Below are 25,805 nucleotides of genomic sequence, written 5' to 3'. Positions count from 1 at the left end.
AAATTTAATGTGAATAGCTGGTTTTAGTAAAAATCCAACTTTTATTAAATATTTATCTTTACAAAGACATTTTCGGGTTAAATTCTCTAGTTTAAAGTTCAGATTTGACACTTGAAATATGTAATAAGTATCTTTATGAGACACTGGATAAAGTAGTATTTCAGATATTTTCTCAACCATTTTAATTTTTCTCAAAAATACCAAAATGTTGTGTTGAAATCCAGTGGTAAATGGTATTTCACACTAAATAAACATTTTAATTATTTTAAGTGCCACTTATATAACGAAAACTACAGTTTCGGTATGATGACATCAACAAATTCTCCAACGATCACAACGGAAGGCGTAACTGGTGATTTATCAACGAGCAATGTGCATTCTTTCGCCCAGTCGTCTGCTAACACATTGCAACAAACGACAGAAACAACGGCTGCTGTAACGAACCAAGCAGGCTCTATAAGCACGGAAGACGCAGGAAATATGACTACAACGAACCCGCCGACGGCTGTATTCTCAACAACGGATTCCAGCACGCATACAAATGTAAAATCATCAACCGATTATTCTGTCACAGCAGACGACAATTCTACAACTTCCAGTAACACGACTGCACCAATTTTAAGCGGACTTAATGCATCAACGACATATGACGTCACAACGGACGTAACAGTTTCTTCGCAACTTCCGCACAACTCCGCATCTACGGCTGTGGTAGGGTTAGTTAAAACCTGTCCTGATCCGTCCCCTATCTCTGGTGGTAAAATTCTGTCAACAGGACCGTATGTTGCTAACGTGAGCAGTGCTGTGTATTCGTGTGTCGCCGGTTTGACATTGACCGGACAATCTAAGATCGGCTGTAACATTACGGGGACGTGGGAGAAACAACCACCGAGCTGTGTACCTATAAACAGGCAAAATGTCCACAATCATATTTCACTTGATGATTCTACTAGAGGTGTGTATTCTCTTTTTTATTGAATCTATTTATTATAATTATCAAAAAAAAGAAATTTAGATTTTATGAACAAATAATAAATCATTGTTACGAAAATCAAACTTATAGAATTGAAATCATATTTATTCTAGACCCAATGAAAGGTTTTAGTATGTTTTACAAACACGTCTGGTGGTAGTGTGTGCGTATAACCTTTTTGTTGTTATATGTCTTTGGGGAACAGAAACAAAAGCTATTTAAAGGGACTCAACTGAGGTTTGGACTAGATATATTTTTCGAGATTCGTGTAAAATGTTAAACTTGACTAATAACTTGTTTGCAAGATTTCTGGTCATTCTCTTATCCCTTTTTATAACAATAATTTTAATTGTGCAAAATGACCAAAACAAAAAAAAACACGTTTAAAAACGCTTTTAACTGAAATTGGGCAAAAATCGCACAAAAATTCGATTCTCGATTAAATTTTTGTATACAATGTATTCTTTTATTACCTTTTTCAAATGCTAAAATCAACTAGATTTTGTAAAATTTTCAAAATTTATGTTATTAGCCTTTTGAACTAGGAGATCCTTTAAGCATTCACGCATTTATGTTATCCAGTCAAAGCGATTTTGATTTATAATGCATTTCCGGTCAAAACTAAGTAGATCGTTAAATTAAAAATATTCAGTATCAAGGAGGCCATGATGAAAAAGAAGCATTGAAACAATCAGTGCTTATGGTATTTAAATCATGTATATTCTATATTACAGTACCTCTTTGGATGACAATAGTGCTATGTGTGGCCTTTGGTCTGCTGTGTCTTCTTTTGCTAGCGTGTTTGCTGATGTATTGTCTCAAAATATTTGGGTAAGTGCATAGCCATGATTATTGCTTTTAATGTCCTATGGAGAATGCGCATGCGCCAAATGCTACTTCCGTTTCTATGGAAATTTCGTATTGTTAAAAGGTCTATACAATTTGATCATATGACGTGTTTGCCAAGCTGTATCAATTAGACGTATTTTTCTTTAATATAGATTAATAAATTAAATACATGATTAAATGAGCGTTCTCCGGCTCTGAGCTCAGCCTGTCTTTGCTTATTATAAACAGTGGATTTTCAAAGGAGAGACATAATTTCTATTAAATCAAAACATCAGAAATTACCTATGTATAAATTTTGTATATTGCAAAGGTTTTTAAACAAATTAAATTCAAAGCACATGTCGAATCAAGAACTCTGTTTAAAACAGCTAACGGAAACTTTGATCGTGAGGCCAGTTGCGAAAGGGCCTGTTAACTATCAATTGAGTATTGACAAATGCTTAAAGGCACATTAAGCCTCAGAAATCCATTTTTTTAATTCTTTAGAAATGTCAAACATGTGTTTTATAATGTTTAAATAATGGATTAAGTGCATGTTAGATTTAATTATACCAATTGCCTACAGAGCTAATTTAATGTATATAGCAAATAAGTATTTTTTTGGAACCCAAAATAAACAATTTTTGAGAAATGAAAATGATAGCATTTCTGAGGCATACTGGGCCTTTAATAAATTTAATGTTAGTGAGTATAAACTATTTTTGCTTTCTTTCTTTAATTATATAAATGACAGCTATTGCAAAGGATCGACGGTAGGGGCAAAATTAGTAGTACGTGAAAGAGGAGTCGAAAATGGTGATGTAAATAGGCGGCAAACATTTGCAGACGACTTTGGATCAGCAAACAAATATGACAGACCAAAGGTAATCATGATCAGATATGACATAAAGTAGTTTGACAAAAAGACTTAAAGAACAAGGATTTATTACGAAAGACCGGTGGGTGATATTTCAGCTTTCACTTCACGAAGTTGAAATCACGAATTCATGAAGTTGAAATAGTGAACTCATGAAATTGAAATCGTGAATTCGTGAAGTTGAAATCGTGAATTCGTGAAGATGAAATCGTGAAGTGGAATTCGTGAAGTGGAATTCGTGAAGTTGTCTTCATGAAGTTGAATATCGTAAATTCATGAAATAACGAGATGAAATTGGGAATTCAGGAAGTTGAAATGTCTCCACCGGTCTTTCCTAATTTATAGTTTCCCTTTACTTACTGATGTTCTGCTAATAAACTTTGGTTAGTTTTATAAATATTACGCACAAATTGACCATTGTGAGGTTTGAGCATGTTACTATTTTTAGTTCTTTCAACGAGAAATCCTTCTTTTCTTTTGAAGCATGTTTCTTACGAAGAAAATGACGAACGCTCAAGACGTCAAAGGGAACAAGGCAATATTGCGTCGTCAAGGATTCCCGTAAAATATACTGGTCAAAATGGTTTGAGAAACGGACCGTATAATCAGATCAATAGCCACACTGTGGAAGGCCCTACAACGGGGAAATTGTATCGTCGGGAGGCTAAAATGCCTTCAAAAGAGACATGGATGCCACACAGCCGAAATTATCGAAATATAAATACAAGTACAAAATAATGTGACGATGGTGTCCCTTGTTGCAAAGACATAACTCATATACATTGTAGAAATATCTTTGTATGTATAAAATTCACCACAAGCCGGAATGGTTTAAAGGGACTCCACTGAGGTTTTTTTTAGATATGATCACTGAACTTGAAATATTTTTACAATAGTTGTGACCATTTGATGTAAGTTTGGGCCAATTACTTGTCTGCAAATTTTCATATCAATTCCTCGCCCTGTTTTTTTTCCAGCATGCATGCTTATTTTTATTGTCTAGAATGACTAAAAATGATAAACGTTGCAACGCTTTTCACTAAAAATCAATCTAAGAGTCGCCTGAAAAAATCAATATTCATATTCGATTTAATTCTTAGTATACTTCATCACCAACCTTTGTAGATTTTTCGATTTTTATTGTTTCACTTGATTTATGTAAGAATTTCAAATTTTTGTATTTTTAAGCTTTTTGACCTCAGTGAGTTCCTTTTAGAAAACGAAATTCGCCGTTACAGAAATAATATTAATGGGTGTCTGTTTTTCTTCTATTTTCATAGCACAAATTGTAAATATTTCGGGTTTTTATATTATTATTTTTGTTGTTATTGTTGTTGTTGTTGTTGATGTTTCTGTTTTCACTTTTTTGTGTAGAAAGATATCATATATTTATTTCATTCTAACCTCATATAGTCAACCGAATCTTATCAAACACAAGATGTTGTTAGTTCTATGTATTGAATTAAAAAATTAGATTGAAATATCGAATTCAATTACTACGCACGAATACTAAATTGAAATACTGAACTGAGGTACTAAACTGAAATGCAGAATTGAAATATTATATTGAAATATTGCATTGAAATGCAGAATTGAAATGAAAATTAAATTTAAATGTAAAATTGTAATATTGAGTTAAAAATTGGATTGACATGTAGAATTGAATTGATTGTCAAAATTAAAATTCTGAATTGAAATATAGGATTGAAATTCTGAATTGAAATTTAGGATTGAAATACTGAACTGAGATACTGAATTGAAATGTTGAATTGAAATATTTGATTAAAATATTGAATTGAAATGTAGAATTGAATTGAAAATTAAATTTAAATTTAGAATTTCAATATTGAATTAAAATATTGGCTTGAAATGTAAAATTGAATTGAATGTCAATTCGATATGTTAAATTGAAGTATTGAATTAAAATATTGCATTGTAATTTAGAATTGAAATTCTGAATTGAAATAATGAATGTAAATATGCAATTGAAAAATAGAATTGAAATAAAGCGGTCATTGTAGAGTCCAGGAAAAGTAAGTCTTACTTCTCAATACACGTTAACGTTTTAACTAGATATTTCTATAAAAAATAATCTGTAAAAAACAGTTCAGCCATGCACATTAACTATTACTACACAAAATATCTTAATTTGACTTGTTCATCTTTCAGTCTAGGTAAAACTTTTCATCACTTAAAAAGCCATGGAGTTGTTCAGAATTAAATTGTTCAAGTGTTGGCAATACAATAATTACATGTTTTATGGGAGCAATAATAAAGGCTCAAAAATGCTTTAACTTTTACGTTTCAAAAGTTATTTATGTTTTGGTGCCCTGATATAGAAAAAGAAATTACTCATCGACCAATTACCTGAACCTTTTCAGGCAATACGTACATAAAAAGTTATTTAATATTTTGTGAAAAAGTATAAAAAATAAACTAATTTGTTTAAATTTTGCTACTTGTCTGACAAACAATTTCATATTCAGTTCTATTTTCTAGATGCTCTAAAACCATTATCAAACTCATGTGTGCACTTTTTAGAGAAGAAAATATTTATTCATTTCTTAGACTTTAACAAATGTTATTTATTTTCATAGGAAATGCCACACCCTTGAATATAATTCAATATTAAAGATTTTTTGTGAAATAGTACATTTGGCTTTATTTTCTTCCAGAGTTTCTCAATCGATTACTTGGTCCGTAAATTAGACAAGTAAAAGTCCCGTATTCGCCCGTATATGATGTATTCGACCGTATATGGTGAATATACGAGACCGTATATTCCCGTATATTAGTGAACATGTATTTTTAGCGGTGTAGATCTGTCTCTGATAAAATTATTTTGTAATTTGTACATTTAATATTGTTAAGCATTTTACTGTTATACTTGTGCTTCAAATGGTTATGAAAGTTAAAGACCCATAATGCTCCAGAAATGCTTTCATTTTTATTTCTCAAAAGCTAGCTCAGGGTGAGCTTTTAGGATCGTTGGATGTCCGTCGTCTGTCGTCCGTCCACTTTTGTTTGTTAACACTCTAGTGGTCACATTTTTGCCTCAATAATCACCAAACTTTGTCAGGATGCTTGTCTAGGTAATTGCTCGGATGAGCTCAAACATAGGTCATTTCTAACGAAAAACTAGCTTACAGGAGCTAAAAATAGAAAACCTTGTTAACACTCTAGTGGCAAAATATCCTTGAAATTGGTCTGCAAATTTGTTTTTATGATTTCTAGGTTAAGTTCGGATATTGGTCACCTTGGGTCAGAAACTAGGCCACATCGCTCAAATACAAAAAACCTTGTTAACACTCTAGTGGTCACATATTTTACTCGATGTCATCAAACTTGGTCAGGATGAGTTCGATGGGTCAGGTGAGCCATCTTCGCCCTCTTGTTATATTTGGTGTCCTGTTACATTTTCCAAAATGTTACTCATTTGCAAATAGCCTGAATTAATTTTTGTTAATGCTGCTTTCTGCGTATTAGTACAGCTATAGTGATTTAGTATTTTGTATGGAAGTCAAAATACTACTTTGTTTTCATTTTGCTAATTTTTTGACAAATATTTTTACATTCAGTGCTACTGTCCTCGGGTAATAAACATCTGACATGCTCAAAAAACATTGTTTAAACATTTCAAAACTAATGTTTGTCCTTTCTAGAGAGGAAAAAATGTATTCGTTTCTGATGCGTAATGTGCCTTTAAAGACAACCGGAAAACACACAATTCTAAATTGCCTAACAAACATACAGTAAATCGACTACATGTATATAGTAATCGTTTTGTTTTATTTATTTATATACGAATATAATACTTATTCCCTTGAATAGTTTATTCTAACTATTAATTTATTTAAGACAAAACCATATAGTTTGCATAAGGAGAAGAATTCTGTTAGACTCGTCTTTCGTTCTCATTCTTTTCCATTATGTGAAAATATTTTTGTTTGTTGTTTATTTGTTTGTACATTATATAAAATTTTTGGAATAAATATATCAAGACAAACAAAAAAACAACAACAAAAAACTAGCAGAATATACAATTTGTCGTTGCAATCCGAAATAAGAAAAAAAATCGCTATAAAAAGTTAAACAAGGACTTAAATTTCAAGTACATAATTTGTCAGTCATCATATGCTCTCCATACAAGGCTCGGTTAGCTTCTGTACGTTTAGAGTATTTTATCTTATATCATAATAAATTAAAATAATAAAATATTCAAGTGTCCTTACAAAGTGTCCTTTGTTCGTATTTTATATCAGGTACTCGAATGTATAGTAGTCCGACATTTGGTTAAAATTTTCATAGATTGCGTCAAGAATTCAACCCACACACGACCCTGTAAAATTTATTATGTAAAAAATAAGTCTTATCTCCTTTAAAATAGGGTGTATCACTATTTATGATTTAGGGAATAGTCTTTTAATTGCCATTTAATTGAAGAATAAAATGTAAACAGGGCGCCATGATGCATTTATTCATCCTTTAAATGAGAACTGGAACGTAAACATTTTGTCTTGTTTATTTGTACAACCTGCGTATTTGCTGATATATTGTACACATCTTCTTTTTTATTTTTTTATTTTTGTTTGTATTCCTACGTCAATAAAAATTAGGCCTGACTTTTACAACAAACTATTTCTAGAATTTTTAGCAAACCCGTACTAAACAGTGGCTTTTTCACAATTTGGTGATCTGTTTAAATTAGAGCCCTCTACACTTCCGTTGTAGAGCCATCGACCAAAACAAAGCTGAAACTGGTAAACTATATACTTGTTCTTCAAAACTCGAAAAACGATATGCCACGTAGAACATTTTACTCATCAATAGATTCTAAATTTGCAAGTTCAGTTTACATAAGTTTACGGCACTGTCTTGTTTTATACAACAGGTCATGCGGGTAGAGCTACTTTCAACCAGAATCATTTCCTAAAAAGTCCTTCGGAGACTACTTCACTTGATCTGTATCAGGCCAAAGAACTGTATTGTAAGATAGCCAGCGATTGATAGAAAAAAACGTACAGGGACAACCGTAAGATTAAATGGACCATCAGATGATTGGATGAAAATTTGATATTTACAAGCATGAAAATTATTTAAGAAAGTAACACTATACTGTTTTCTTTAAAAAATGAACTGTAGCGATATATTTTTACTTTTTTAAAAATGTATGTCAGTCCCGTTATCAGCAGGAAATTTCTGCTGCGGGAGGTAATCATATTAGGGGATATTTTGCGAAAAAAATAATTACTTAGTCCTATATAACAAGGCCATTTTAATGTGTCAGGCATGACATACTCTTAGAAAAAACAACAACATATCTTTAGCACGAATACTCAATTTCAAGGTAGGTTCAGGGGTCATTTCCTATAATTTAAGTCTTTGGGAAAATTAAAACAGTAGTTTGATTCTATTGATCAGGGGAAGTAACCGCTGCGAGGAACTTGCACTGATCAGGGGAACTAACTGTTGTGAGGAATTTCGGTGTTCAAAGATTATGGATAATCAGGAAAGTGCCCCGAATGCGTCAATCTGTCAGATTACGACAGTAATAAATGGTCAATTAGGACTGTTTTATTTAGAACTCATCGAATTATCACACGACAAGTTGTGTAACTTGTGTTAAGGGTTAATACCGCTAAATCCCATTTTATACAATGCAGTGACAAAAAATTTCCATATTTTTTTTAAAAGTCCTATCTATAACGTCATTTATTCTCATTTTGCATAAAGAGATTTAACTGATTTCATTCCATCATAGCCTAGGTTGCGTTTCATAGAATGCCCTTAATCCTAATCATTGTTAAATAAAAAAATGAGACAATTTTGCCCGTAATGAAAAAAAATCTCCCATGTGAAAAATGCCGATGAACATTAAACATTGCGGGTTAATGCGTGCCATTGTTTTGCGACAGAGTTTAATTAAATTCTTAAGTCTTTGATTAAAGATGTCTTGAAAATGTTTATTGAAACGGTCTTAAGTAAGTCCTAAAATTTGTCTTACGTCCCTGGGCTAAAGAAACATCTGGTACTTTTATTCATGTCTGTTAATGAAGAGCATTGGAAAATTGTAAGCGGTTGTAGGACACCAAATCATGACCAACCAGTTAATCATTTCATTCCATTTAAGTCCGAGCCCTTTTACAGAGACTGCGTTTGTGGCGCAGCTTCCTATAGGCGGTGTACTTACACATTTTTCAAAAAAAGTAATGAAATGAAAGTCGTTTATTTGTCTATTTGATTTTCTAATAATCCTTTTAACATATAATATTGAGCTTAATATACTAATAAGCACCTCTTACAATCCAGAGCAAAAATATTATTCTAGGTAAATGCACCTTAATCTCACTAGAAATCAGTCTACATATGAATTTACACCAAGCTACACTCCTGTACTACATACTATTATTTCAAGATATTATTTTGGCATTGATCCGACCAATAACTTAGGATAGCTTTTGCGAACAGTTCGGAGGATGGTCATGATTTGAAGATGGCTCTTGTTGTTAAGGGTCAGTACGTCAAAGGTCAATGCAACAGTGACTTTAATCACTTACAGTTTGTCCGAATAACACCACCAAACCTAGAGAACACCTATAGAACGCTTTTGCCTATGTTCCCAAAAATTAGTTCGGAAGTAGTTTGTCATGGTAATGGCCACTATGGGTCAAAGGTTAAGGTCACTGTGACACTTTGTTTAAATTTCTTGTCTTATCAATAACTTTAGATGTATTAAGCCTAATTTTATGAAACTTTGAAGGGACATTGCGCACATTCGGTAATATACCCCTATTGATTTTAAGGCAATTAGGTTTAGATAACAGTTGTCTAATTAAAAACAAGAGTTTCCTAAGTCATAGGTTTATGAAACTTATTAGCTGTTATTCTATTAATATCACTTATAAAGATAACACTTGACTTTTATAAAATATGCAAGAGTATGTAAATACGACAGAAAATTAAGTGAGGGCATAAGTGTCACAGAGACACATTTCTGATTTTCTAATTTCAATCAATAAGTTCCTTTGTCATTCAGATTGTAACGTTTTCATTATTCATTCATTTGTTTTTAAACAGATTTTAAAAGTTGTTTTTTTTCTAGGATTTTTAATCTTTACATCTTAACAACGAAATGTTCTTTGTACTTGGTATTAAATTACGCAGCTTTTACTTTTACAAGTTACATTATTAATGTAACCTTTTTAACCATGTCATGTATATCTTGTTTCTGTATAAAACTGTCTCAATATATAGAACTTCTTAAGATATTTTAAACATTTAAAGGGACTCCGCGGAGATGTTTTAACATGATGTAACTGGAAATATTTTTCCAAGACGTGTGTACCTGTTGATGTTGGTCTGAATCAGTAACATGCGTACAAAATTTCAGATCCCCCTTTCACCTCTTTTTTCAAGAACAATCATTTTTATTTTGCAAAATGACCCAAAATAAAGAAAAGCGTTGCAACGCTTTTCACTAAGAATACATTGTATTAGTAAATGTCAATTTATCAATAATTTCGTGGAATATTTCTTTATTATCCTTTGCAGATTTTATTTTCATTTTTAGTTTTTCCCTTGATCTATGTACGAGTTTCAAATTTTATGGTTTTTTTTTGTTTGTTTTTGTTGTTGTTTTATTTATTGTTTGTTTGTTGTTTTTTTGTTGTTTATTGTTTATTTTTTTCGTTTTTTTTGTTATTGTTGTTGTTGTTTTTACCTCAGTGGAGTTCCTTTAAAGAGTGATCCTTCAGTATTATGTAAATATAAATAAAATGATACAATTATAGTAATAAACATATGATGGAACTATTTCTATATATATATATATATATATATATATATATATATATATAAGTCTCTTTGCAACTTAACATGAATAGCCAAATCACTTTTGAAATTGGACTTTCGAAGTTTTCAAAAATCCAAAATGAAAGATAAAGATTTGTTACAATTATTAAATCTGCAATTGATGCAGAGGGACTTTAAATTTTTAGGATGTGTGTATAAATATATGGCAATGCGTTTATGTATTAAAATTCAATTAATTTACAACAAATTTTGCATAAATGGCTCATGTAATTGATATTTTGTTTTTTGTATGTATGTGCATGTATATGTGTGTATGTATGTTTATATGTATATATAATAGATCTATAAGTTAGTGGTCCAAAGATCAATTTTGATTTGAAAATGTTTATTATGTAACTACTTAAGAATATTTTCGGCTGGTAATGACTTTATCAATCAAAATTGATCTTCTCCAAACTTTTTCTTTTTCTTTTCATGATTGTTGATATTATGTATATATGTTTATGTCATACACTGTTCGTTATTGTGCATGATTTATGTCCGCATGGGCTTTATAGCCTATTGGAATAAAATAAAAAAAAATGTCTATATATTTTGATCCCATGTAATTATTAAATATCTACAGCTAGCATTCCTATGTATTTTTATTCAAATCTTTTTTTATTAAACGACACGATGTATTTTTTCATTTTATTTTTTCATATCAATCAAAATTATTTCAAATTTTGCGGTGATTGGAGAGCCAAGTTGACATTTTAAAACGCTAATCAAGCAGATAATAACATTTGATAAGGGCTATTTATGAGGCGATATCTTAAAATATAGATCGTTATCTGACAAATCATTGTAGTCCAGTTTTCAACACTTCGCATAACTACGTCATGAATAGAACATTGCTTTAAGGATTCAATGAATTATGGGTCATTTTTATAAAAGTCTTTGGTATTCGTGTTGAAGATCTTCACCAAACCTTTTGTCTGTGTCACAAATGTATGTCTTTTTTTTAAAACAGTGGACGCAAGATTGTTAAGTCACTCGGAAAAAAAATAGTCCGTTTTAAATTTCGTTAAGTACGCATCATTATGTTTCACAATAGTTGTTTTTGTTTACTAGTATCGTAGTGACATGCTTTTTTAACCTACATCTTTTGATGGTTGAACAAAAGGACACGACACTGCGGAATTTGTTTCTACTCGTATAATACTATTTTAATATAAAGTTCAAAGTTCTTTTATATTAACGGTACACGCAACAATTTTGCTACGCTTTTATATAGGATATTAATTTACATGTACTTTATTTGAGTATTCAGGGCTTACCTATATAAGCCTTCAGACTTACTTAAAATTGTTCAATCAAACACTTATATAGCTTGCGTCATAAGCAATTTTACCAAAAAGATGATGATGGTGATGATGATGATAATGATGATGATAATGATGATGATTATGATGACGATGATGACGATGGTAATAATGATGACGATGCTGTTGTTGTTGTTGTTGTTGATGATGATGATGCATGTATAATAGAAATGGAAACTTACTTTTATGACTTGACTAAGCGTCAAAAATGTTGAGAACAAGAACTTAGGTTAAATAAATATATACATATAGAAAATTAAACAGATAGGTTTACATTGTTTCCCTTTTAAAACGTAGTTTATTTTATGTGAAATTTAAGATAAAGGCATTTAACATTAAAGCGACAAAAACCCTTCCCACTGACCATTTATAGCTTAACAATGAATATATGAGCCGCGTCACGACAAAACCAACATAATGGGTTTGCGACCAGCATGGATCCAGACCAGCCTGCGCATCCGCGCAGTCTGATCAGGATCCATGCTGTTCGCTTACAATTCTATAACAAGTACAGAAACTGATAGCGAACAGCATGGATCCTGATCAGACTGCGCGGATGCGCAGGCTGGTCTGGATCCATGCTGGTCGCAAACCCGTTATGTTGGTTTTGTCGTGACGCGGCTCATATATTTAATTGTGTTTGTAGAAAAAAAAGAAAAGAGGATTCTTTTAGTGTGGGAAAATATACAGATTGGTCAGTGTAATGACATTGTGATTTTATTTTTATAGAAATGAGATGATTTAAAGAAAACTTTGGTTGATTTTTCACTAATTTAAGAGCCCCCTTTATTTATCAATATTAATTTAAATCACTTACACCAAATACATCAGCCGACACTGTTTTTCTTTTAAAAATGGACGCAATAATTGATACTATTAAACATTTATATATAATTTTACAAACAAGTACAATACAAAAAGTAAATAATTTACATAATACGTCGGCAAATAAATAATAAGTAAAGCAATGTATTCAAATTTGAATGATTCAAAGCTATTTTGAACAAAACTTTTAAGATTTTTTAGGCTAATTAGGTGCGTGATTTCAAACTATAAAACGTCAAAAATATTTGAAAGCTTAGTGGATAAAATGTGACAGGGAGCTTAACCGAAGGTCTATTTACAAGAAATTAACGCTCCGGAGTTCAATTTTCTTACGCGTAAGTCAAATGGAATAAATTTGTAAAAAGCGGGAAATTATACGCCAATTAACGCATTCAGCTATCGTCTTCGTACTTCGGCATTATAGTAAAATTATGAACATGCGAATTTGATTGTGTTTCTGATCGCTATTAAGATGATTATTCAATTAGAGGGGTAAAATGTTGACGCGTTAACAGTGCTTAACGTCAACGTGACTTTTATATTGACAATTAATGGTAGCGAGACGGAAATTGTGTTCCAATATTCGATTTAATATGTCGATAAATGTAGGCTTATACGCTAACATTATAAAAAGAGAATAAACTAGTTATATCAAAAGAATTTATACATGTATAAATGCACATTCATTCATTCATTCATTCATTCATTTATTCATTCATTCGCTATTTTGTTCATTTGCTCGCATGCACGTTTTACTCATCCGTTCGTTCATTCATTCATTCATTGTTTTTAATTAATTAATTAATTAATTAATTAATTAATTAATTCATTCATTCATTCATTCATTCATTCATTCATTCAGTCATTAATTAATTAATTAATTCATTCATTCATTCATTCATTCATTCAGTCATTAATTAATTAATTAATTCATTCATTCATTCATTCATTTGCTGTTTAGTTAATTCGTTTGCTGGCACGCTAGATTTGCTCTTCCATTCGTTCGTTCGTTCGTTCATTCATTCATTCATTTATTTGCTCTTTCATTTGCTCTTTCGTTTGCTCGCACGCTCGTTTTGCTCTTCCGTTCGTTCGTTCGTTCGTTCGTTTGTTCGTTCGTTCGTTCGTTCGTTCGTTCATTCATTCATTCATTCATTCATTCATTCATTCATTCATTTGTTCTTTTGTTCATTTATTTATTAAATATTTTAATTATCATTCGTAGATATATTTTAGTTACTAATATTTGTCTATGAAGTTTGTTTAGTGACATTGCATCGTATGAAATCTTACAGCTATTTCTTCGTTAAGAGGTAGATCTACAGTTTAAAAATGAAGAGGAAAAAAACATAACTTTAATTTAGACTTATCTCATTTTAAAGGACTAGAAAATGTTCATATTCATTTTGTACTATATCAGCGGCGAGAATATTGAAATCAAACAATTCGCCGTACGATAACAACCCATAGCTCCAATCAAAACAAACAAATATCGTGCGTCTATAACAGTAATAATGTACCCAAAGTTTATCTAATAAAACAAAAAAGAGCGGTCCTCATTTTTATTTTTTAATTTACTGCCCAATAAATCGGTTTATAAATCAGAGTACTGTATTGAAAACACTTTATCTAATATTGCGCGTGTAATTAGTTCGATATATTAGATCTAAATATCGATTGGGCACTTCTGTGGATAAAACCACACCAGCGCGGTTTCTCTAATTCAAGGCCCAGGAAACATTGGTGCCATTGATTTTAGTTTACTTTTTTTATTTTTTTAAATCTCGAATTCGGTATAGCTTTGTGGTTATCCTTGATACGCGGTTGATATAAATATTGACTTCTTTTGATTTATTATACAGATTTAAAGTCATCAATCGGAAGTGCAAAGATTTATAGGGGTTTAAAATAATACAGAAAAATTAAATGACTTTAGAATTCATTTGAGATATAAAAGGAGTAAGCCTTGGATGTTAATTTTAGTTGGAATAAAAATACAGAAAGTACAGTTCAAAAGTAAGTTATGTTCGTCTTATTCTAAAATATGGAAAATAAATATATACATGGGGAATAGATATTGTATTATGAATTTTCCTGTTCTTTTTGTAGAAATAAATGTTGTCTTTTTTTCTTTCAACTAATTCATTTGTTTCTTTTATTTTTTTTTCTTTCGAATTTATTATCACTTTCTATTTTGAAAATAGATTGGTTTTTGCTATAACTTTAGTTTGTTATATCATAATGATTAAGTAAAATGAGCCGCGTCACGATAAAACCAACATAATGGGTTTGCGACCAGCATGGATTCAGACAAGCCTGCGCATCCGCGCAGTCTGATCAGGATCCATGCTGTTCGCTTGCAGACCCTATAACAAGTAAAGTAACTGATAGCAAACAGCATGGATCCTGATCAAACTGCGCGGATGCGCAGGCTAGTCTGGATCCATGCTGGTCGCAAACCCATTATGTTTTTTTTGTCGTGACGCGGCTCTTATGTGTTTATTTTATCATTTATAATCATATAATTAAACTATTTAAACCCTAACCATGCTGGACCAGAAAGTGCATAGTATTTGTGGCCAGAAAAGAGCCAGGCTAGACTATACATCCGTACAGCCTTTTCAGGCTCTATATTTACTGGTGGCTGACTGACTTTTATATTTTCATCGCTGTAACTCACAAAATCAATGATGGACAGTTCCAAATAGAAAACGGATACGTCCATTTAAAATATTCTGCCGGTTAATGGTCAGCCATTAGTTGTTGCTGTTGTTGATTCTGTTGTTGTTGTTGATTAAATTAATTTGAAGGAAAAGGATGACCTTATATGCGCTAGTATTTTTTTATTTATTTTTTTTAGGATAAGAACAGAATTTATTATTAGTTGAAAATTATATATTATCTACAATACATTTCATTACATGTATAATAGTTTCATGAACAATAAATGAGTAAAACATGTATTTTGGAAAATAAAAGAAATGAAATTTTGCCAGCAGTAAGTTTTGTCAACTAAAATTGACACAACTTTAAATTAGGTATGTGACAATTAGGTATATAGAGTTTGTAAACTATACATTTTTATTATATATTCCACATGTTCATAGAACACAAATTTGTCGTGTGTTAAAAATAAAAAAAAATAAAAATAAACATTTTTTTTTAATTTATTTATTCATATATTTTGGGGGAGGGGGAACAAAGGATAAATATTTACATACTCAATGCCATACATAAAGCAAAAATAAATAAATATATTCAATCTGATTTACATTTCTAATAAAAAGGTGTTAAGGTATTGTAAAGAGATTTCGCAAAAGTTCTATTTTTAGCTTGATTAACGCTCTTTAAAATGTAAACTTCGTTACAGTTAGAGAATCATTTACACGGTAACGTAAGTTGTAAGAATCGTAAGTGGAACATTTTGACGTGAACATTGTTTGAACAATAAATTTCTTAACGTGTGTCTGCTATTTACCTATACTGATTCTTATTTTGTAAGAAATCAAATATATATACTTGTATTATTGTAAGGCTGATAGGAGGATGCTCCTCGACCCCTATTATGCCAATGACGGGGAAAATAAATGGGGTTACCCCTTAACTGGGCGCCCGAAAAAAGAAAACAAATAAAACAACTTAGTCATACTAAAACTGAAACGTTTTTTTTTTTGTCGTATTTTTTGTGTGCTGATAATAATAATCAAAACAATAATAAAGGAACTCCACTGGATCTTTTTAAGATTGCGTAAATTTGATGTAGGTCTGGACCAATAATTTGCCAGTGTACCATCTCTTTTGTGAGATGGTTTTTTTTCTGGTTTTTCTGGTTTCGAGTACCCGACATGAAGGAAAATTGTTCAGTGTGATTTGGGCATATCTACGTATTTTCTCATTTGTTTTCTGAACGTTTAAACCAGAGCCTGTTGGTGGCAACAGAATCTATCCCTGCAACCAGTGCAGACGAAAATGAGAAAGTTTTGTTGAGTATTTAGTCAGTATGTGTATTCTGAAAGTTTATAAGAGTTTCCATAAAAACTAACGACCAGTATTGTCAAAATTGAAATTGGACGAGCTCTTATAAAAAATTTGTTGGAATAACTGTGGCATGTTAAGTGAATTTGTTAAAATCACACTGAGTCTATTTATTATTGCAGGTGGCGGTGTAAATCTACTGTCTAACAAGAGATTTAGCTAAACAAATATCACAACATGTGTAAGTAAATATATTTTCTAGTACCTTTTTATGTTAAACATGATTTAGACTATCTCCTCTCTTTGACTTCATTTTTATCTTTAAAGAGGTATTTTATGTTTAAAGACTTGATGTAAGATTGGGTCATCTCTTGATCTTACGAACGTGGTTAGCTGGTTTAATTAACACATAAAAATATTTGGATGTGAAACCCTCCATTTAGATACAAATACAATTTCTTTTGCCTTACAGAAAAAACGATCTATTTTTTATTTTTATTTTAGATGTTATTATATTGCATTAGTTCGTTTAGATTCATTTCTAATAGGGCCCTCTTAGCTCAGTAGGGAGAGAATTCATCGGGTTGTAATTGCTGGGTCGGTAGTTCGATCCTCGGACGAGGCATAATTTATTGGAGACAATTAATCTCGTGATCACTTGTCTTTCACTGTAGATTCATATGGTGATTTAAAAGTTCCCCGCTACTTTTTATAAACTTTTATTAAAATAGACGCTATAGGCCACCATAGATTCAGAAATAATTTTAATTGATCTTTTAACATTTCAGCGTGCGCCAACCCTCCTCCGTCAATTACAGGTGGCACGGTAATCACGAGCGGACCATATCCCGACACAAGCGTTGCCGTTTACCAATGCATCACGGGATACGCTATGTCGGGGACGGCATATATCACGTGCTCAACGGGCGTGTGGTCTACGTCACCCACGTGCTCCCTACAAGACACGAACCAAGTGACAGTTAATCTGAATGAGGACAGAGATGGTAGGCATAAACAAGTAAATTTATAAAAATTGAATTGTATGTGCTTTGATGATTTGATTATTTTTTTAAAATTCTTTAATGGCAGAACAAGCAAAATTTTTATATGTTCGTGTCATAAATTGGCTGTTTAATCGTTCTTGACAAATTTTGCGCGGGAAATTAATGGGCATAAGCTGAAAAAGGCAGACACATGAACGTAAAATCACAACTTGTGGCCCGTTTGTGTAATTGCTTATCAAATACGTTTATTTTTATTTTCAGATTTTCCATCATGGCTAAGCTATGTCATAATTACCGTTTGTGGTCTTTTAGCCTTGCTCATTATTGCTTGTATATTTGTCGTCTGCTGTCAGCTGCTCGGGTAAGTGTAGAATAAATAGTGAATAGTAGTAGTAAAATAAATAGCAAACTATTGTCCGGAGTGTCCATTGTCCGAAGTGTCCTATCAACCTAAGGGTTGACGGCGTCTTATGAAGTAACAGACGCATCGAAGTCATTATGTTTTTAAAGTTTAAATTTCACACCAACATGACTAAGTTTCCTCTTGTAAATTTGCCCTTTTTTCGCAAATATGACATCAGAATATATGTGCCTGATTCAATACGTGTTTTTATTGGTTTATAGATGGTTACTAGTATAATACGGTCTGTAAATATTTCACTGGTGTAAGTGGACATTTTCAAGTGATGGACTGTTTTCTTTTTCTTAACTTTTCAATTTTGTTTTAATTTTTTTTTTGTTATTGAGAATAACAACTTCTTTAAAGAAAATGATGGAGGTTTTCATGCGATGGATAACACACACGTTCTCCGATGTAAATTAGGCGTCTACGATGTTTAAAATTTATATACCTATGCTGTCACAGCTGTCAACAACAACAACAAAACTGTTCAATGTCATCTTTAGTACCTAGATAGCATGTCTCCAGATGAAATAATAAAATCAAGCCTGAGAAAAATGTTTTTAGGAAAAGTAAAAAGATCCGAGAATAATGTAATATTTTACTTGTTATGTGCAATTACTTATTGATTTTTCAGTACTTATCATTATATTTGTACTGCGTTACTAAAGCAATAAAGGCTATTTAAAAAAAAATTTTTACCTCGGTTATTAACATATATTATGATGATGTAAATTTGTAAATTTTTGGCAACTTCACAATGTTTTTCTTTTGAATAAAATTTCAAATTTTCCATGAAAATTAGAGAATCAATGAATCTGAAGGCATGTTTTATACAATTATTATTAGATATTTGTTCCACTTATAACATAGAACATAAAAAGATTTATTTGATCATTACTAAATTTAGAGAGAGAGAGAAAAAAAACTTTGTCCTGTGGAACTTGTGAGTGGGCCCGCAATAACGTAATATTTTTTATTTTTTTCAATATTTTTTAGGACCATCCCAAATTGAATGAATGTTGTTTTGTTTTTTTTTAATAATGCATTTAAATATGACTATGATTAAATAATGACTTAACTTAAAAGTATGTGCATTGTTTGCACAATAAAATATTATTAAATTAAATGAAGTATATAGTATTTTTTCTGGCTTTTAAGCATACAATATGACATATTAAATATTATTGACCAATTATAACATTTTGAAAATAAAATATTGTAATATTTGAATTACGTGATTAAGTGCACATTCCGTCGCTTGTGATAAAATTGTCTTTTTAAACTTTCCAATCCTTGTGCCTTTTCAAATTTAAAATGGTGAGAGAGAAAAACTCTTCGATGAATAATATGACGTCACAGAGCCATTTCATTAATAGATAAGGTCAAGTGCTCTATGATAAAATATTTTTATTATCAAAATTTTCAAGTGGAATCAGTATCAAGTTATTTGATTTCTCTTCAATAAAGCACGTGGAACCCGTGCCAGTATTACGTATTCAATTAAACAATTAAGTAATAAGTGTATGTAATATTTGCTCTCGGGAGATAAAAACATATGAGCCGTGTCACGACAAAACCAACATAGTGCGTTTGCGATCAGCATGTTCGCTTACAGACCCTATAACAAGTAAAGAAACTGATAGCGAACGGCATGGATCCTGATCAGACTGCGCGGATGCGCAGGCTGGTCTGGATCCATACTGGTCGCAAACCCATAATGTTGGTTTTGTCGTGACGCGGCTCAATTATAGTGAATTGGGTGCAAACAAGTTGATCGAACTTTTCATTTTCTGGGCAAATGAAAATAAAATGAGGTTTTCGTCAAATCCCCCGAGTCACGATATGGAATGTTTCCGGGTCGATAATAAATTCCATTCACCATACACGGCAGCGTTCAGTGAGCGTTACTGTTTTCATTTTTTATGTGTGTGTTATGCATTCCATCGTTAACAAAGCAATGAGATGGGGGGGTCGATTTTGCACTTTGCCTGTCTTTTTCAGTTTTATCTACTTATTTGTTGCTACTTTACCGTCTGCATTTTTCCTCTACCACTGAATACCTAACATCGCAGATTTGAGACCTCAACCGACAATATATATAGTCTGTTATCATGCATGCTAGAACATGTATAATGGGGTCATCATTGTAGTATATTGATCCATGTGATCTTAAATTTGCATTTCACTCGGCTGGATTTTACCAGGACAGGATCTCACCAGGTGCGGTACCGGTAGTGCCGCGTGAGCTCCGTTCTAGTAAAATCCATGCGAACCAAGTATATTTAAAAGAACAAGATCCCTTATAATAAACCATCTTATTATATACATGAATTTTTGCAAACACATAAAAAGTCGAACAACAACATTATGCCTACGACATTGCTTGCAATTTATTCCAACAAAATGAAATAAATTGCAATAAAATGACCAAATTGCAATAACTAACTAAAAGATAATTAAAATTTAATATTTTTCACTTGATAGCTTCGTAACGAATGTGACGTCAAATAAAAAAACTAATATCCGTTAATGTGCCAATATGGAACATGTTTTCATATACATTGGAGAATTCAACATAACATGCATTTTATTAATAAGGCAATAACGTAATTTGTATAACACCAGCGACGTCATTCGTCATTCCAAATCCGGGTGTAATATATGTACGGGTATACAATAAAGTTTTTAATCATATATTATATTATATAGAATGTAATTAGCTCTTTCTTAATATAGGTATTTATTGTAAATGTCTTTGGAATTTTTCTATAAGCACGCGATAAACGGAAAAGATTACATTATTAGATTAAAACCGCAGTCAAGTATTTAAAGGCGTGGGGACGGAAAAAGGTTTTCAAAGACAACTTTCATTATCTAAGTACAAAATATTATCGAAACAGAAAAAACTTCTCGGTTTCAGTAATAACACATCAAAAATCCGCAATTTTCCTTATCAATCAAAATCTTTCCCATTAAAGCTTAAAATGTCAAAAAAATCTAAAGCCGACTTTTAATCAAATATCTTATTACATTTAAAATTAATCTTTATTCCCTATAATTTTTCACTTATTCCGCTTTTCAATTTTTCAGTTGCTATGGAAAAGGGAGTTTATTCGGGGAACACCAGCCGTGCAATTCATTTTGTTGCACCTGTTGCAGAAAAAGAACGAACAGGTAAAAAGCTAATAACGTCATTTCAAAAATCAAAATTCTTGTTTTTTTAATCTTTAAGGACACCGTAGAACCATAACTTCATATTTAAACTAAGAGTGTTCCTAAACAACAGTATTTCATATTGTATAAATACATTATCCCAGTAAAAACTCAAGAAAACTAGATTATGACATTTTATTTAAAATATAAATCCTCGTTATTTCAGTTACGACCCACATAAACGTTTATGTAGAACGTTTCCCCGGCGATATGAGTACGACGAACACGGTCGTCGGTACCATATTGATGATATTGGCCGACGGTGTTACTACGAGCACAAAAACAACCACACGACTAAAGTGGTTAGCTATGCCGATTCGGACGCGCCCGAGGTAGGCCGATTACTAATTGTTTATTTACATTTAAGAAAAGATCTTTTGCCTTCTATTAAGACCCTACAATTGCATATATATGTTCAACAAACCATTTCGGAAACCAGCCACCATATAAACCTTTTTTGTAAACTAAAAAAACGTCACCCTCGAAATTTATATAATTTTAACAATATTACTGACTTTTCGAAGAAAAATTGAAAAACAGGCCTCCAGGGTTAACATGACATTGCATAAGAGGAATTAACTATTATATTTCATTAAAATGAAATATTCAAGTTTAGTCGAACAGGCTCTAAGCATGTATTTTTCGCAACGTTATTGGCAAATGAACTTATTCTATGACCATATGGAAAAATAAAAATAAACCGCGCCCATGTGTAATGCATGAATGAAAATATTCATACGTAATATAGGTAAGTCAAGTCGTCAGAGCATGAGATGATGCGAGGAATAAATCGAAATAGAATAACATCTGATTCATAACGTCAAAAAAATCTTAGCACCTAATGCAAATAATGGGCACTTTAGACAGCTTAAATAGTTTTACAGCTAATGATATTAATATTTAATGAAATATATACCCTCTAATGAAAATCAGAACAATACCTAACAGTGCGATATCAGCGATTATTGTGGACTTAAATAGACTTGTAATATTTGATAAAAGTGCTAATCTATTAAATGAGCAAATACACGCCTTCTTCAAATTTGTTGAAGTCTTAATTAAACCATTTGCCACCGAAAGTTTGTTCTGCATTATTTAATATACATGCAATATAAATGATCCTGCTATAGATATAAATATTAGAAGTGGAATCATTAAATCAAGATATTAGAAGTACACATTATCTTTTGACATTTAAAAAAAGAGAGAAAAAACGATGAAAATATCTGTTTGTCTACCATGTAAAAAATACCAGCAAATCTGTTGTGTGACAGTCACGAAAATCTATATATCAACGGAAACCAAATACCCGATTAAGTGTTTAATTAATTTTCAATCGATTCCAAATATAAGATATGGTTTTGAATGTTTAGTGAAACGGTAACCATTACTTCATGTTTTCAATCAATCTACCACTTTATGTCAATGCAGCTTTTTGTGGGGTCAAAACGCGACAATTTTATTAGCAGACGATAATTATAAAAGAACGTGTTTTTTTTCTACTAAAAGGTTTCCCGCTAAATTAATGGGGCAAGCTTTATTGTCCTCGCCAAATGAAGGTTTCCTATTGAATCTTGTGAAAGACTTCTCATTGCAGTGATCGTAAAGTTATTTCTAAATCTCGATAATCAATTCATTTAAAACAGAACAGAACAATTTGAAATGTTATTATAATACGGCTATGTGTTTGATAAATAAATAATTTATGTAAGGATTTCAGTAAAATGTTGTTACGAAAATACTTAAATGGCTGTAAATCACTGGTTTAAGTATTCGATACGTGTTAAAGCCGCACACCTATAAATCTATTCTAATTTTCATTAAAATTTTGAAAATGTTCCAAATAGTAATGGCATGGTGAAAAGTAAACAAAAACAAAGTGAATAAATGTAACGGCATTCTACAATACATATATAGTACATGTGTCAAGCTATGCTAAAATAGTCTAATCCGTTAGTAACGGAATAGAAAATAAGAAAAGCTCATAAATACAGCCATATCTTGCATTGTACATATACTGTACTAACATATTGTGAATACATTTTGTCATGTTTTTATAATCTATAGATCACTATTCATATTAGCATGAAAGGATGCTAGCAAATATAAATTCTAGTTCAATAAAAAACAAAACAATATAGAATTGATATAATTTATTGGCCGTGATACCTTACTTTAATTTTCTATAGTATTTAGTCGTATCTGAGAAAAAGACAAAAAATGATTAATTCCACATCGCGGTAACCCAGGCTATTTTCTAGTATCGGTATATAAATATATACGGAATGTATACCGTGGGTTCCGGCGGGAGGAATATCTCAGCTAGCTCACTTGTTACGCCTTCTTTTTTGTGTTTCAGTCGAACCATACCAGTACACCACGTGGCACGTTTGTGACGACAGTTAACGAGGTTATAGCCGACAAGAGATCACAGCCGGCCAAAGAGCTAAATTCCTGGAAACAACACTCACATCCGGTTAGGACCATCAACACCAGCACGAAATAGTTCCCCAAACTTTCCGTATTTTATAATAAAAACATTTCATATTTGAATACAAGGGATGAGTAATTCCGGAGTGTAACAGTTAAAATAATTTTGATATAATTTCAGAATGTTAAGGTAAATTTATGTGAAAGTAATATAATGTATATATTTAACTTATATAGTTATTGAACATTGACTTAAATGCACATAAAACATATGTAAGTATTTCTACATTTAATTTGCTATTGTTTCGAAATTGATTATTTATAAAAAAAAATTTATTAAAGTGACATTATTTTCATTTTTTTTACTGTCAATTTGAACTGAATTTACTATATATTTCAAAAGATTGAATGTTATAATGGTGATTGACCAACAGATGATATTGGAAAATGTTAAGGATAAAAAATCAATCTGTATTAAACAAATATAAAAAGACGACCGATTCCGATTGGTATATTTACAGAAATTTCCTTATTTTTCGTTCACGCGAAGTAATAAAATTCTATAATAATTATTGCAAAATGTTTACAACTTATTTGGGTTTTCATTTATTCGCTCATTATATAACTTTGGGTGGACATAAAGTCATTTAAACTGGACAATATTTCATTCTTTTTAGCAAAATATACATTTTCGTCGGTGTTCATCTTGTCGTGCCTTACGTTTGTAAGGTCCATTTTCATTGGAAGAGCGTGACGGTTTATATCATCTATATACATGGCTTTTACCAATCTTTGAACTAAGTTATATTCCAATTAAAGAAAGCAATAGTGCAGTATTTTAAATACGTTCGTTATCAAAACCTTTCACAAAATATATGGTAGTTTGGACGGTTGTTTAACTTACATAATTATGTTACATTCGCTTTTTTTTTGTTTCACGGGGAGAAAAGCACTAATTAAGAATCATAATAAATCGTATTATTCATTAAATGGTCACATAGAAATATTTTATTCAAACCTTCAGAAATTCATACCGTTTTTCTTTCTTTAGAATGGGCAAATATGTGCCTGTTACTCAACAAGTTTGACGATTACCACCTAATGAAAGTAGCGGTGAAATGCGAAATAATGTCATATAAACAACGTTACTATTTTGCAAATGAGAAGCAGATTATGGCTCGGCTATGTGGCCAATTAGTTACTCTTTGGAAACCAACATGACATAAAAACAGTGTTTTCTTATAAAATAAACGTCATATAATTTTTGGAAGCTGAATGTGTTTTAATCATGATAAAATACTGTAATTCTAGACATGGGATTACAAGCTTTCAGATGCCCAAGTAGCGATCATTCATGTTAAGAAAAATATTCATAAGTTCTTATACTATGATCACGTTAGTATTCACTGCCAAATGGACTAAAAGGAACCCCACTGTAGTACAAACTCCTAAAATAATAAAATTTGAAATTATTTCATACATTTAAAATTCAAAACTATGCAATACATATACCCCGTAGTAAATTTATAATCGATTTAGCCGATTTGATTTGAGTGAAAAATGTTGCAACGTTTCTCATTTTGGGGTCAATTTGCACGATAAAATTGATTGTTCCCCCCAGAAACTGAGTAAGCGAATTAATACTAGTTATTGGTGTAGATTTACATCCAATACTACAAAAAAAGAAAAAAAACAATAAAAAAAATTAGAAAATATTTTTGTTCCATTCATGTAAAAAACAACAAAACAAACAAACTCAGTGGAGTTCCTTCAAACACAATGTTGCAAGAAGTACCTATATAGCATTTGCTTTCTAATTAATGGGACAAATGTCTCGTCGTATTCTCCGTTAATGTTGTTGCTTTAGTGCTAAAATTGTGTATGATGTCAATGCGATGATGTTTAATAATGGCATTGAAAAAAACTGTGATACTTTAGTAATAAATAGAAATATCTCTAACCTTACTTTTTGCGTTTTTTATTTACTTGACATTAAGTGTATGGCCTGTGAAATGTGGTAGATAATAGAATCTCACCAGTATTGTCTTCTTTACTTAGACCTTACTTGTAATTTTTGCAAATTTTATACTCTTGTTTTTTC

At 31.3% G+C, this 25,805-nt stretch overlaps 2 protein-coding genes across 2 annotated transcripts; both read left to right on the top strand.

The window, feature by feature from the left end:
- Positions 1 to 231: 231 nt before the first annotated feature.
- Positions 232 to 3,487, top strand: LOC132752192 (uncharacterized). Its single transcript, XM_060742496.1, has 4 exons — positions 232 to 955; positions 1,708 to 1,804; positions 2,556 to 2,685; positions 3,162 to 3,487. Exons 1-4 carry the CDS (start codon positions 304 to 306, stop codon positions 3,414 to 3,416), a joined length of 1,134 nt encoding a protein of 377 aa, XP_060598479.1. The 5' UTR covers positions 232 to 303; the 3' UTR covers positions 3,417 to 3,487.
- Positions 3,488 to 14,306: 10,819 nt separating this feature from the next.
- LOC132752186 (uncharacterized) lies at positions 14,307 to 23,808 on the top strand. The gene is made up of 7 exons (XM_060742484.1): positions 14,307 to 14,695; positions 16,837 to 16,895; positions 17,443 to 17,658; positions 17,920 to 18,019; positions 21,152 to 21,235; positions 21,441 to 21,606; positions 23,634 to 23,808. The coding sequence occupies exons 2-7, from the start codon at positions 16,892 to 16,894 to the stop codon at positions 23,778 to 23,780; spliced, it is 717 nt and encodes a 238-aa protein (XP_060598467.1). The 5' UTR covers positions 14,307 to 14,695; positions 16,837 to 16,891; the 3' UTR covers positions 23,781 to 23,808.
- The last annotated feature ends 1,997 nt before the right edge of the window (positions 23,809 to 25,805 follow it).

This window comes from Ruditapes philippinarum, unplaced genomic scaffold, assembly GCF_026571515.1.
Source record: "Ruditapes philippinarum isolate M1 unplaced genomic scaffold, ASM2657151v2 ctg375_1_1_1_1, whole genome shotgun sequence".
Classification (NCBI taxonomy): domain Eukaryota; kingdom Metazoa; phylum Mollusca; class Bivalvia; order Venerida; family Veneridae; genus Ruditapes; species Ruditapes philippinarum.
The sequence above is the reverse complement of the archived record's forward strand: the minus strand, read 5'-3'. Positions and strand labels throughout refer to the sequence as shown.